The following is a 15,403-nucleotide window of genomic DNA, read 5'->3' on the forward strand; positions in this document are numbered from 1 at the left end:
GTTGGAAGATATTAGAGGACGCTCACTCTTTCTTTCCCAAGGAATGCTGACTTGTCACATGCTTAAACAAATTGTTGTTCTTACCATCCTCCAGCTTTTCAACCTCCTGTTTTACGACATGGAGTTCTTCACCTTTAACAAAATTTTCTTCTCTTTCCACAATTGGGTTTAGAATCCCTGCTTCTCCATGCCCATCTTGCTTCTGAGACTGCAAGTCCTATTATACGTTTAAAAAAAAAAATGCAAGTTCACAAATTATAGAAAAGGGGGGGAACTAAACAATACAGATTTATCCATTAAACATGATTACCAACTAAGTTAAAACTTAATGCAGATTTTCAATTAATATATCAGTAAATCACAAGTTACCACTCCTTGAAAAATGCTTCAAAACCACACAGGATTATTTCTATTAAAATTGTAAAGAAGCATTTATAAGACGTATTAGAACCAGTATAACTGAAGTAAAGCCAAAATGGTGCATAAAGTTCTGAAGAGACAAGTTTTAGAAGGATCCTTGCTTTGTGCATTTTCACCAAAAATCTGATTAATTCAGTTAACCAGTAATGGCTATTTGCCAACCATGCGAATCAACTGAGATGCTGTTGAACTGTAACATGAGCAGTGACAATACTATGTCCAAGCCTCCAATTAATGTATTTTATAATATTCAAATCAAATAAAAATGTTATAAACTTAAAATTCCTTGTTTCCTATGGTATGATTTTTCTTAATAAAAGTGAAATATCTATTATTAGTAAAGACTTGTCTAGTATCCATTTTCATCTTCTTCCTTTTAGCAACAGAATCCTGTGAGTTTTAGCAGGACATATAGCTGCTTAGCTGGAGACTACATTTGCTACCCTCCCTTGCAGCTAGAAAGGACTAATGGAAGGGGAGTGGAAGTACATGTGCAATTTCAGATCACATTTATAAAACCAAATGCTGCTTGCCCTCCATTTCCTTGTTGCCCTTTCCCACGGGGGTGGTAAGCCAGTTCCAACCACACACAAGAGGGCTACACTCTTCAAACTGGAAGATCAACAAGACGGGATGACTACCATGAAACGAAGCTGTCTACCAACTGTCAACTACCAACTGACTTCAGTCTATTACAAGAGAGAGAAATTTTTCTCTCACTTGAGCCACTCTATTCTTTTTCCAATAGCAACTTAGCTTGTACTCTAAGCTACCATTTGGTGAGGCCCTTTACAGTGGCAGGTTCAGTCTAAACAGCTTTATAAACATCATGATTATTTCCAATTTCATGTGACTAAAAAAGAAAGAAAAAATAAAAAATAAAAAAAATTGCATGATTACTCATTGTCACAACCCTGAAAAGTAATCCACCCTAATTTTACAGATGAGAAAACTGAGGCTCTAAGAAGTCACACAATTAAAATGTTAGAATTTAACTAGAATGAGAGCTAACTCCAAGGCTCTCATACTCTTACACTCTTTTCACTATTCCAGGTTTCTATTCCTTCTATTGAATGTATACTATAAAAAGACCAATTTTTTTAGTCCTTTTAAAGTTAATAATTACTTTGTCATTCCTCACTTTGTGATCTCAAAAAGACAAATCAACATGATCTAGTTTCAATGACAGTACAAATACAGAAACACACTTAGCGGATACAACTAACTTGTATGAATTATCAAGCAAAAATAAATAAACAAGCTAGAATATACAGAGAAATCAAATCAGTCCATCCTTTCTGTTTTATACCTCAAGAAGAGACCTCAGGGTCACTGGGAAACTTATAAGGTATAAACATATACCATTGTATGAAATATGCTAGGTTGCCGATATGTTGTTTTCTTTGGAGTTTAAGCTGTAAACATTAAAGATAAAACTCTCTTAGAGAAAGAGACTTTCCAGTGATTCAGAATGGAGGTCCTTTTAAATGAAAGTCCAACAGAGACCCCCTGAATTCCACTCTAATTTGAACAGGATAAGATCAGATTCCATTGCAATTACTTTGTTCATTATTCAGTCAGTTACCATGTAAAATTCTCCTATATAGGAGACCAAAAATAAAATTAAACCTAGTCAAATTCTAAGAAATCATTTGAAAACTACTATTACTTGCTACTAAACATAAAAGTACTGAGGGTTTTCCAAGACTATCTCGGTACATAAGAGAAACTTAGAAGGCAAATTCTTCTCTTCTGCCCCCAACCCAGGAGGCACAATCCATCATTCTGAAGCACCTGAAATATGTGATATAAACTAAAAGAGTCAAGCCAAAAGAATTTTATAAAATACACAATACCTCTTTCCATTCAAAAAGGCTAGTTGCATATTCACATAGACATAGTACTAGCTTCATTACTGAAATTTTAAAATGTTTGATATTGTGTTTTTAGGAATAACTTCATACTGAATTTGGTACATAATAATACTGCTAAACTCACCAAAGTAAGATGTTCTGGTTCTTCCCATTTGTTTTCATAACACATAATTGTTTCTGGTGTTAAAGGATACTCTTCTGGCTTGAAGTCTTCCATTGTTTGTACTCCTTTTGTACACAGGTCTGCAAAATCACTCTGGCATGCAGCTACAATGAAAATTATTTTTAAAATATTATTACAAAGAATAATGCCAAAATATATGGAATTCAACTGGCATGTATATATACACACACGCACATATATATATGCGTGTGTGTATATATACACGTACATTTAAACACACTTCATTTAAATGGTGAATATATATATTCACTTATATATATTCATTATATAAATATAATGTATGTTTTGCTCAGCTTAATACTCACTATTACTATTTTTGTTTCTAGGATTTACTGGCAATTGTATGATTTGGGGAGAATTCTGACTACAAATGCTTTAAGTTTCACAATGTTTATATTTTAAAATCTTGCAATTCACATAAGAGGGAAATTACAGTTTTGTTAAAAAAGAAAGTAAAACTACAAATAACAATACAAAGTATTTGTAGGTGAAATCAACTGACATCTGAGATTTACTTTAAAATATTCTAGAGAAAAGTAGAAAAAAATAGATGAAATAAAACTGGTAAAAAGTATAACTGTTAAAGCTACATGATACATAAATGAAAGTGCATCATATTACTCTCTACTTTGGGGTATGTTTGTATATTTTCAAAAACATTAAAAAAGTTATAATAAGGAAATTTCAAAAAGTTATGTAAAACAATTTTAACAGCCTCTCTTCCGGGGAAAAAACCAGAGAAAACTGAAAAGAATTTCTGAAAACTGTCGGAAATTTAAATTGCAAAAAATACATTTATTTTAAATATATTTCAATGAGGTTATTTTCCTTCCCTTTCATTTCAGAATTATTGTACTATCACTAAATAATAGCAATAATATCAGTTTGTGAACAATCATAGTTACTATACCATTTTTTCTTAATGCAAGTTCTTTTTCTTTATTTGGAGAGGACTTTGGCAGACGATTAGAATATATATTTTTTATATCCAGTTCTCTCTCCTTTTCCTGAAAACAAACACAACATAATTAAGGAAGTAGAGTCTCAGTTTAAAACAAACCAAAACCCCTCACTTTGTCATCTGGTATTTTCTTACCATATTGAAAGATACCTGGTTCAGCTTCCTTCTGTAACTATCAAACTATAGAAAAAAAGTCTCTAGTATACTGAGGTTAGCATAGAGCAATAATTTTCCCGAAAACGTCTAATATGTCCTGGAAATTTAAAAAATTAAGGCAAATTTCATTTTTTACCCATTCTTACCTGATATAGCTAGTATTGTCTTAACTGAGACACAGAGACAAATAATTTAGTTAGTATCTCTCAAATGTAAGTTCTGAAATACTGATGAGTTAAAAATTAGACCACTCTTTTAAACACAGGCATACTTGGCCATTTTGGGGCTGTGGCTTTTTCTGAGAATTTGATTAACAAAAAGAAAACATAAGATAATGTATAATTTTGCACTATTTTACACAAAATTTTGTGCAAAATTTCATTCTACCTAGAACTCATTGATGACTTCAACGTAGAATGAAAAATGCCTGTTTTAACAAAATTAAATAATTTGAATACTTTCTCTAAACACTGTGAAAACGAAGGGCATCATTTGAAACAACTTCAAAAATAATAAATCATTGGGTGATCTGAGGAAAAACACTGCATTCAACCATGCAACACAGTGAAGCTCCAGTTCCCAAAATTTTCTTCTATGATTTTGCAATTTACTTCAGTTACATCATTTCTATTGGTGTATTCAGTGTTTCACCTTTTTTGTTTTTGTTTTTAATTTCACTTTGTTATAGTGATTATACCAAAAACCTTTTCTAAGTACTAAAGACAATATCAGAATTTTGTAAATTATATTGTACCAACTTACAAATATGAATAGTAATATTTAGTGTTTTAAAATATTTAATTTTCATCTAATGCACATTATGGACAACATAACGCAATTTAAAATATTTACCTTTAATTTGTGATATAGTCGCTGTATCTCCTTTTGAAGAACTTTATTTTCATCATAAGCCTCATATGCCCTTTTCCTTTCAGCAAGCAACTGTCGTTGGAAACTGTTAGTACTCAGCTCAAGGTTTTTTGATAGTTCCTATATGTATAAATACATAAAAAGCACTCCTTTAAAAAAAATCCAACAATAAAACATAACACATAGCAGTGTCAAAATGATGTTTTTAGTGGTATTGTCCAAGACCTACAAATCAGACTGGGCATAGCATTCATCTACGTAACCTAGGAAACAGATTTACCAACAATTTAGTAAGTTATCAAGCTTATTATTCCTATCTGTTTTTCATAGTAATTTGTAAATAAATTCTTAAGGATGGGATGGTGGCTCATGCCTATAATCCTGCGCTTTGAGAGGCCTAGGCGGGAGGAGCACTTGAGACCAGCCTAGACAACAAAGCAAGAGCCCATCTCTATGAGAGTTTAAAAATTAGCTGGGCATGGTGGTGCATGCCTGTAGTCCCGGCTACTCAGGAGGCTGAGGTGGGAAGATCACTGGAGCCTGGAAGTTTGTGCCAACGAACTGAAGCCTTGGTGACAGAACAAGACTATCTTAAAACAAAACAAAACAAACAAAAAAAACCTTAAGCACACATACATTGCTTGGGCAAATAATAAGATACCAAGACAGATAAAATTACACAGCACTACCAAAGCTGCAGAGAGTACCTAGAGTAAAACATCTCTAGATAAAAATAGCCATTTCCATCCATGGTCTTCAAACATGTTCCATCAAGTTTATAAAATAATTTATGTTAAAATATTTTTTTTTAAAATAACTTAAGTTGTCAAGACACCATTTCTAATTTGTGGGTTTTTTTAAAGCATCTTATAGATAGATAGATAGATAGATAGATAGATAGATAGATAGATAGATAGATAACAAATAAATGTTTATTATAAATAAAATCACAAAGAAAAACAGAAAATAAAAAGCAGTTACAATCTCATTACGTTGTGATAATCACTGCCAACATTTCGACATATATAATTTGAGACTTTTATGTATCTTTCTCAGTAAATAATACCATAAATCCCTAAGTCAATCTACTGTAATAACACAATCTTTTTTCAATGGAATAGTATTGTACTTTACAGATTATCATAACTTAACTAAATTCTGCTGTTCAATATTAGGGTGCTCCAATTTTTCCTAGAGTGAACATCCCATTATATCTAACTTTGATCATTTATTATTTCCTCAGTGTAAATGTTAAGAAATAAAATGTCTTAGACTTTATCTAAATCAAGAATTCCTGACCTTTGAAAGGTCACATTAAGCAAATGAAAAGATAAGCCACAGACTAGGGAAAATATGTGCAAATCCCCTACCTGCTAAAGCAGGGGTGCCCAACCCCCTGGGCTACAGAATGCTACTGGCCTGTGGCCTGGTAGGTACCGGGCTTGCACAGCAGGAGGTGAGTGGCAGTGAGCCAGCGCGAGCATTACCGCCTGACCTCTGCATCCTGCCAGATCAGCAGCAGCATTAGATTCTCACAGGAGCACAAACCCTATATTGTGAACTGTGCCCGCAAGGGTTCTAAGTTGTGTTCTCCTTATGAGAATCTAATGCTTGATCATCTGAGATGGAACAGTTTCAGCCTGAAACCATCCCCCTCAACCCCGTCCATGGAAAAACTGTCTTCCATGAAATCAGTCCCTGGTGCCAAAAAGGTTGGGGACCGCTGTGCTAAAGGACTTATATGAAGAAATGTATAGAGTTATCCCTCTGTGTCTGTAGGAGATTGGTTCCAGGACTCCTGTGGATACCAAAATCCAGGCACAGTCAGGTCCTGCAGTCAGTCCTGTGGAACCTGAGTATATAAAAAGTCGGGCCGGGCGCAGTGGCTCATGTCTGTTATCCCAGCACTCTGCGAGGCCGAGGCAGCGGGATCACAAGGCCAAGAGATTGAGACCATCCTGGCTAAACGGTGAAACCCCGTCTCTACTAAAAATACAAAAAATTAGCCCGTGTGGTGGCATGTGCCTGTAGTCCCAGGTACTCAGGAGGCTGAGGCAGGAGAATCACTTGAACCCGGGAAGCAGAGGTTGCAGTGAGCCAAGATCATGCCACTGCACTCCAGCCTGGGCAACAAGAGCAAGACTTCATCTCAAAAAAAAAAAAAAAAGTCAGTCCTCCACATGCAAAGGTTTCACACACTGCAAATACTTTTATTTCTGCATTTGGTTGTGGAATGTGGAACCTGTGGATATGGTGGGCCGACTGTGTTTATTGAAAAAAAAAAATTTGCGTAAGTAGACCCACTCAGTTCAAACCTGTGTTGTTCAATGGTCAACTGTATATTACATCTAAACATCTGTATCTGTCCCACAAAATTCAGTAACATGAAACCAAACAGCTCAGCAAAAAATGGAGGAAATAAGTAAACAGATAATTCACCAAAAAGATCCAGAGACAAATGGGCACATAGAACAATGCTTCAATATCATAACTTATAAAGGAAATACAAATTAAAGCCACAATAAAACAATGCTATTTATCTATTAGAATATCTAAAACTGGAAAAACTGAGCATACAAAATGGCTAGGATGAGTAGCAACCAGAACTCTCACACACTTTTGTTTTGGGAATGTACAATGGTACAACCATTTTGGAAAACAGCTGGGCAGTAAAACATACATCTACTATATATAACACAGTCATTCCACACCTAGGTCTTTACACAGGAGAAATAGAAGCCAGTGTTTATACAAAGACTTCTGCATGAATGTTCACAGCAGCTTTATTTGTAATAGTCAAAAACTGGAAACAATCCAAATGTCCATCAATGGGATGGATTAATGGATAAACAAAATGTCATATATATGTATATAATAAGGGTAATCACCACTTAGCAATAAAAAAGAATGAACAATTGATACTTCCAACAACATTTTTGAAACTCAAAACAGTTTTGCTAAAGAAACCAGGAATAAAATAATACATACTATATGACTCCACGTATATAAAATTCTTAAAATGCCAAGTAATTTATAGAGACAAAAAGTAGATTAGCTGAGGAGTAGTGGGCAGGGATTGATAAAAGGGAGGGAGTACAAAAAGGCGCTAAAATTTTTTATAGATAATAAAAAACAGTAAAAACAAGTGTATAAGTTTTGAAAAATGAAGCTTCTGGGTTGATAGACATTTGTACAATTTTAAGGTTTTGAAAAGCATTACCAAAATGCCCTTAGAAAAGGTTGTAACAGTTTATATTCTCTTTGAAAGTCTAGTAGCCTTTATTTCACTAGATACTTATAGTAACAGGATACTGTAATTCTTTAATCCATCAGATTGGCCTAAAGAAGGATACAATTGTTTTAATTTGTGTTTATTTGATGACTACTAAAGTTAATTTTCATCTTTATTGTCCATCCATATTCTTCATGAAACGTTTTTGTAATGTAATAAGAATTTAAAAGATAATGACGAAATGAGGAAAAAGCAAACTGATAAACAAAAGAAGCAAAAAAGTTAAGAATTTTCCAGAATTGAAGATATAATGAGAGATGAACTTGGAAAGAGCATCATGATAAAGGCTGGATCAGAAAAGAATCATCAACGGATGCTAAATTTTGATGAGGAACAAGATATTTACATATTCTTAAGGCAGCTCCACATGGACAATTATTGATTTCACTATAAGAGGAGGAACAGTTAATGGGTAAATGTTAGAGAAGTTGAGCAGCAGTTTGGCTAGGAGATCAAAATTAACATCACTAGTGAAGGTCAGGAGACATCATGTGGCTCCAGATGTGATATCTTAAGAAGGAAAATAATATTACCTATTCAGTATTCTCACCAAAAACACAAAAACCCCAGTCTATACACAATGAAACATAAGAGAAATACAAAGTTAAGGATATTCTATTAAATGAAAAGGGGTAGGGAGCTGTATGCTTCAACAAATGTGAATGTCATAAATAAAACAACAGTATGTGGAAATGTTCCAGATAAAAGAAGGCTGGAAAACTGGACAATTCAGTATAATACTTGACCCTAGACTGGGTCCTACTGGAGAACAGAAAGTACTATAAAAGATATGATGAAGGCTGGGTGTGGTGGCCCATACCTGTAATCCCAACACTTTGGGAGGGTGAGGCGGGCAGATCACGAGGTCAGGAGTTTGAGACCAGCCTGACGAACATGGTGAAACCCCATCTCTACTAAAAATACAAAAATTAGCTGGGCGTGGTGGTGTGCACCTGCAATCCCAGCTACTCAGGAGGCCGAGGCAGGAGAATCGCTTGAATCCAGGAGGTGGAGGTTGCAGTGAGCCAAGATCGTGCCACTGCACTCCAGCGTGGGCGACAGACCAGGACTTTGTCTCAAAAAAAAAAAAAAAAAGATATGATTAAGTCAACTGAAAAAAATGGTGCTACAGACAGTAGATTAGAGGAAATTATTATATAAGTGTAAATCACAGTATAACCATAATTTTACTATGGTTCTATAAGAGCATAATCCCTATTCTTAAAAAATACATGCTGATGTATTTAGGGGCATGATGTATCCAAGTTACCCTCAAATAGTTAAAAAAAAAAAAAATTGTGTATATATGCATATAACAGAGAGACCACATGAGAGAGCATGCATGCGTATCATAAGCCAAATGGGATAAAATGTTAACAACAGACGAATCTGGGTAAACTGTATAGGAGTGTTCTTTGTACTGTTTTCAGATTTGCAACTCTCTGTAAGCTTGAAATTATTTCCATATAAAATAATAATTTAGGAAAATCCTATCCCCCCTAAATATTTTGGAGCAAAACAGGAAACCATTAAACTCAATAAGAATGTGTTAAAAAAAAAAAAAAAAATACCAGGGCTAAAAAATACTCAAGTTCCAAATGATAATAACTGTCAACCTGGAATCCAGCAAGATCCAGTGAAATTATCACTGAAGAGTAAAGATAAAATATATTCAGACAAATACTAAACAGTGTTGCCAGTCAGAAGCTCTCACTTATATATATATATCAGTTAAGAAAGGAAGTGAACCCTGAAGGAACAATAATGAAGAATGGTGACATGCAAGAAATAATGGTAAACTAATAAATACTATTAAAATACTAAGAAGAATTTTTTTTAAATTAAAAATACTGTTAAAAATTAAAAATTAAGTAGAAAAAAAAAAAGCAAAACCAAATTCCCACATGAGGACTAAATCCAGAAGGTTTCAGTGGTGAAATCTAACAAATTTTAAGAAACAGATTATCTGTAAAAGAGAACAGAAAGGAAAAACTCTGTCATTTTTGATGAGATTTTTTATAATCTTGATGTCAATAGTGGAAAAATAAAATCGTACACCATTCCAAAATATGAATACTGTTGCAAAAGTCCCAGACAAATACTAGCAAAAGGAATTCAGCAATGTGTAAAAATTGCATCACAACTAAATAGCACCTATCTATCCCAAGAAGCAAAGAACGAGAGTAGTTTCACATTCAAAACAATCCATGATTTAAAACAAAAACCCTAGCAAGCCAGTAATAGAAGAATATTTCCTTACACATAAATATACACACAAATTCACAGAAAAAGATCCAAAAGGATACACACTAAGATACCAAAAGTGGTGACATCTTAGTGGTAAGAATGAGAATGTTTTCATTTTATCTTTTAATTCTTCTCTAATTAAAAAATATATATAATGTACTACCCATAAAAAATAAGTTTCTAAAATATGTTTAAATAAAAACTAAAATGCTTAGAAAAATCATATCTAACAACTTCAGAATAGTAGTTACTTCTGAGCAGGGAGAGTAGAAAAAGGATGTTTGGAGAAAGGATACAGGGAAACGTCAATGTATTTTAGAAAAATAAGATCTAAAGCAAAAATAGGAAAATATCAAGTAGGTACATGAATGTTTTAAATACTCTTTTTGTATATTCAAAATATTTCATAAAAAAATCAGAAGTACTTTAAGAAATTAAATAAACTAAATGGATAAAGAAGAGAATGCAAATAGTAGTTATCTTCGGCTGGTAGGACTATGGATATTTTTCTCCCACTTTTACTGTAAATTTCAAAACATCTTTAAACAAATATGTTAATAATACAATAAAATTTAAAATACTTAACATTTTTTCCAAAGGACATATCACAGAATTCTATCTTGTTAATGGAAATAAATATAATTTAACAATTTTTGAAAGTTAACACAAAGGATAAGTTTACCTTCATTTGTTTTTTATTAATTAGTAAAGAATTACAGATTTAAATACCAACATTGCACTTGTTAAAATAAGTCTATCAATGTCAGTTGTTTTAATATCGGTTCAGTATTGTTATAGCTCAATTCTAAAGACTCAGATCCTTGTGTAAGCAAGGACCCTGGAGGTCATGAGTCCACGTTATAGTAATACCTTTTTACAGTATTCCTAGAAGGTAGACATTGAATCTTTGCACAAATACTTCTGGTAGCAGAAAGCTTGATAATCAAAGGATACTGATTTCATTATTGGACAATTCCAATTATTAGGAAGCTCTTTTGAATGAGTGGAAACCAGTTTTCTAGTAATATCCATTAGGTTTGTATTGCCTTCAGGAAATAAATCTATTTCTCCTGCTCCATGTGACAGCCCTTTAAACAATGAAGTAAGTTAACATTTTTCCTTATCTTTTCTATGATTTTATGTTTCTTCCACTGTTTCTTTTATGCCAGTTTTTTGACTCCCTGGTAATCCTGTCTGCTCTCCACATGTCAGTTTGTTACCTAAAATCTGGTACTTGTTATTAGATGTGATCTGACCAATGAAATTAGAGTTATTATTACCTCTTAGGACGAAGGTACCACCATACGTGGTTAACTTCTTCCCTTCCAATTTTTTAAATGGCCATATAATTACATGTTCATATACTTTAAAAATTATGCTTTAACTTCAATTACTATTAATCCAGGGCTCCCCATAGTGTACACATAAAATAGATGGAAAAAATTTGAGGTGAAACAGTTAACCTGACTAAATTTTATCTTGCTTATTTTAGGCCAGATTTTGAGCCTAGGGGGATCAAGCTTGATCTTGTCATCCATCAAATTCATTGGGCCCCCTGTTTTTGAACCTGTCAAGAACATATCCATCCATTCATTATTTTAAGAAACACTAATTTTATGCCAGACAGAGTGCCAAATGTTGCAAATACAAAATCAAATAAGACTTGTTCGTGCTGTTAAGGAACCTGGTCAAATTCACTGATAAATATGCTGAAAGGAACAGAGCCTAAGATAGCACTTGAAAGCACCCACCTAGAAACCTTCTCTTCAAGTTGACAGCTATTTATTTACCTGCAGCCTTTGGGTACAATTACTGATCCAATTGTAAAACTTTCTAACACTATGTTCAACCAGTCCATAATTCTCCATTAAAATACAAACATGAAAGGCTTACTGAATTTACCCTACATACTATCCATATTATATCTACTATATGCTAATTGATACAATATACAGTTATATAATATATTGTATATAGCATATTGCATGTTCTGTATACTAATATATTGCATATACTATACATATCTATATTATATAACTGTATAGAATTCTATAATTGTATATACTATACTGAGTTCTATATAGTTCTCTCTATAATATATAGAGTTCTATATAGTTCTCTCTATATAATATATACAGTTCTATAACTGTATATTCTATAACTGTATAGTATGGTATAGTATGTAGTATATAGTATAGAATATAGATGTGTAATATATAGTATATATACATAGGAGAACATAGTAGACATAGCATATCTTCATGCACCATTCTAGTAATCCTAAGCGGGGGGTGAGGGGAAGAAAGTAAAAATAGCTCTAAGTAAGCAATATTTTCCAAAACATTTAAAAACCTGGTGGAGATTTCTATCAAGCTCACTCACTGATAATTTCTAACACCTATCTCTGTTTACCTCTGAAAACACTGGTATTTGCCTTTTTTTACTTTCTCACTTCTCCTAGTCTTCCTAACTCTCCAAAGTACAATGACAAAGGCTCTGGAATCACATTTGCAAGGTTCTTCAGTCCTCTGGAGGATAATTCATTTGAATCTGGAGACTGAGCTAATTTAAATGAGCTATCTGTGTCTTACTATTTCTTCATCTGCTTTGAGCAGGACAAGATAGAGGCAAACTCATAATCCAATAGTTATGCTTCCTCTGTACATTACAAGTCTGCCCTAAGTAATGGATCTTGTTCTTGTTCTAATGAAACCTGTTTTCTTTAATGAAATCTGTTTTCTTTAAAAGTGTTTTGCCTTTCCTTACCCTGAGCTTTTGTCTTCCAACATAGATTTTACTCCACAGTATTTACTAGTTAGCACCAAAAATACAACAGATTTTAGAAGTGATTTCTGCTCAGCAAATGACATATAGAGAATTAGCATGATGACAGACTTTGAAAAAACAATTTGTATCTTTTATAGTTTTTAGATCATTTCATCAGAAGATGCTGATAAAATAACCAAAATTATAGTATTTTAATTCCTGCTATCATTTAAAACTATGAAAAAACACAAAATGTACTATTATAAGAGGAACCTATTACTCAGCATTTAAACATGATAAAATTCCAAGGATTTTACTAAAATGATAACAAAATAATAGAGCAACGGAAGACAGAATACTGCAATTCTACTCCCAAACACAAGCTTCTAGTGACCTATATGAGTCTTTTTTGTTTCGTTGTTCTATTTTGTTTCTTGAGACAGATTCTCACACTGTCGCGTAGGCTGGAGTGCAGTGGCATGATCTCGGCTCACTGCAACCTCCACTTCCCAGGTTAAAGCGATTCTCCTGCCTCGGCCTCCCGAGAAACTGGGATTACAAGGTGAGCACCACCACACATGACCAATTTTTGTATTTTTAGTAGAGACTTGTTTCAACATGTTGGCTAGGCTGGTCTTCAACTCCTGAGCTCAATTGATCCGTCTGCCTCCACCTACCAAAGTTCTGAAATTACAGGCATGAGCCATTGCGCCTGGCCATGACCTATCTGATTCTTTGTGACCTAGAGGAAGGCAAATAACATCTCTCAGTTTCCTCAACAGTTCAATGCTTGCATTGGACTAGAGAGTTCCCCATGGAGGTGTTTCAGAGGTTGCTTCAAGTTGTTAGGCATGTGAGTTTCTGAAGTTCCCTCTGTAACATAACTCTTCAATCACTACCACAGAACAATTCAGTTGTATCTGGTTACCTGTGAAGAACTGTCAAAATTTGAAAAACCAACAGACCAAATCAGTAGTTTCAAACTTTTTTTAAAAAACAGTAGAACTCTTGAAGTCCACTGAGCTCAAATTGAAAACCACTGCACTAAATTATTTCCACGGGCCTTTCAAACTCAAGAATGCTACCATGCTTTAATGTATTTACCTTTAATTAATGTACTCTTAGTACATTTCTCTTTTTCCACTTATAAATTAGGTGTCCAGTAGGTACCAAGCACTGAGCCAGACTCATTATGAACTTTATCCCTAACCCTGTTTATGATCACCTGCAAACTTTTACAGACTGGAAACTAAGGTTCAAATAATTGAAGTGGTGTATCACACATCATAAAGCTGGAATGGTGTATAACCAGAATTTGAAACTTGTCTGTTTGTGTGTGTGTGTGTGTGTGTATGAAGTTCCACTGGGAACTTAATAGGTTAAAGGGTAGGTATTAACAGTCTAATTAATAGCCTAATTAAAATATAAGCTAAAATTTTTTAAATTCGACCTTGAATTCTAAGCCAATAATTTGTAACTCAACTAAGTTAGCAAAGTCCATCAATGTTTCCATATTAAAGATGCTTTCATAAAAACACAAATGCCTAGGGGATGGGAAACAAAAAATGGAAATGCTCTAGAATCTCGTGGAATGATAATAACCACAAGAAAGGCCAATTTAATCCTCCCAAAATGAAGAATTTAACTTTGATCCAAGAACAACTATTATCCAGCACCATTCTTTAGAGTCCTGATATTAACTAATAGCCAAAAATGATTTTAAAATGCTCTACTGACCCAGGGACTTCCTCTTCCAGGGTTTTTCCATTAGTATACTACCATATACAAATAAAAATTAATGTTTAATGCTTTGTATCTTTTATACTACCTCAAAACAAAAGCCAACATATATATTAATGTTAAAAGAATAACTTTAGACACATGAGCAGAGTTTATTTGAGCCAATTCACAAACTGGGCAGCACCTAGAACCAGGTTCAGAGTGACTCCACTGCTGCCAGATGGTCAGGTAACATTTATGGACAGAAAAAGGGAAGTGACATATAGAACACAGAAGTGAGGTAAAGAATCAGGGGGGCTGGTTACAGCTTGGTGTCTGCACTACTTGAACATAGTTTGAATAGTTGGCCACTGGTGATTGGCTGTGACTGGTACAAGAGTAGCTAACTGTCTGTTTACATATCCAGTTAGATTATAGGTTGCTATGTATGGAGAAACTTTTAGGACAAACTTAAAATATGAAAGAAGACAGCATTAGGCTAAACTTAAATTTAACATTAATAAGGAAAGGGTTCATCATATTATGATATATCTCCACAATGGAATAATATGCAGCCTTTAAAAAGCATGAGACTGGCCGAGCGTGGTGGCTCAAGCCTGTAATCCCAGTACTTTGTGAGGCAGAGGCGGGTGGATCACGAGGTCAGGAGATCAAGACCATCCTGGCTAACACGGTGAAACCCCGTCTCTACTAAAAAATACAAAAAACTAGCTGGGCGAGGTGGCGGGCGCCTGTAGTCCCAGCTACTTGGGAGGCTGAGGCAGGAGAATGGCATAAACCCGGGAGGCAGAGCTTGCAGTGAGCTGAGATCCTGCCACTGCACTCCAGCCTCGGCAACAGAGCGACACTCCGTCTCAAAAAAAAAAAAAAAAAAAAAAAAAAAAAAAAAAAAA

General features: G+C 34.1%; 2 protein-coding genes across 3 annotated transcripts in view; one reads left to right on the plus strand and one right to left on the minus strand.

Annotated features, from left to right (window-relative positions):
• SH3BGRL2 (SH3 domain binding glutamate rich protein like 2) overlaps positions 1-15,403 on the plus strand; it is a 273,913-nt gene that overhangs the window by 62,321 nt on the left and 196,189 nt on the right. The window lies entirely within an intron of this gene.
• LCA5 (LCA5, lebercilin) overlaps positions 1-15,403 on the minus strand; it is a 52,784-nt gene that overhangs the window by 4,002 nt on the left and 33,379 nt on the right. For both annotated transcript variants that reach the window (XM_025383659.1, XM_025383658.1), the window contains 4 exons: positions 4,448-4,585; positions 3,389-3,485; positions 2,419-2,561; positions 85-217 (listed from right to left, as the gene is read on the minus strand). In XM_025383659.1, coding sequence (XP_025239444.1) covers positions 85-217; positions 2,419-2,561; positions 3,389-3,485; positions 4,448-4,585 — 511 coding nt within the window. The remainder of the gene's footprint in view (positions 1-84; positions 218-2,418; positions 2,562-3,388; positions 3,486-4,447; positions 4,586-15,403) is intronic.

This window comes from Theropithecus gelada, chromosome 4 (assembly GCF_003255815.1).
Source record: "Theropithecus gelada isolate Dixy chromosome 4, Tgel_1.0, whole genome shotgun sequence".
NCBI lineage: Eukaryota > Metazoa > Chordata > Mammalia > Primates > Cercopithecidae > Theropithecus > Theropithecus gelada.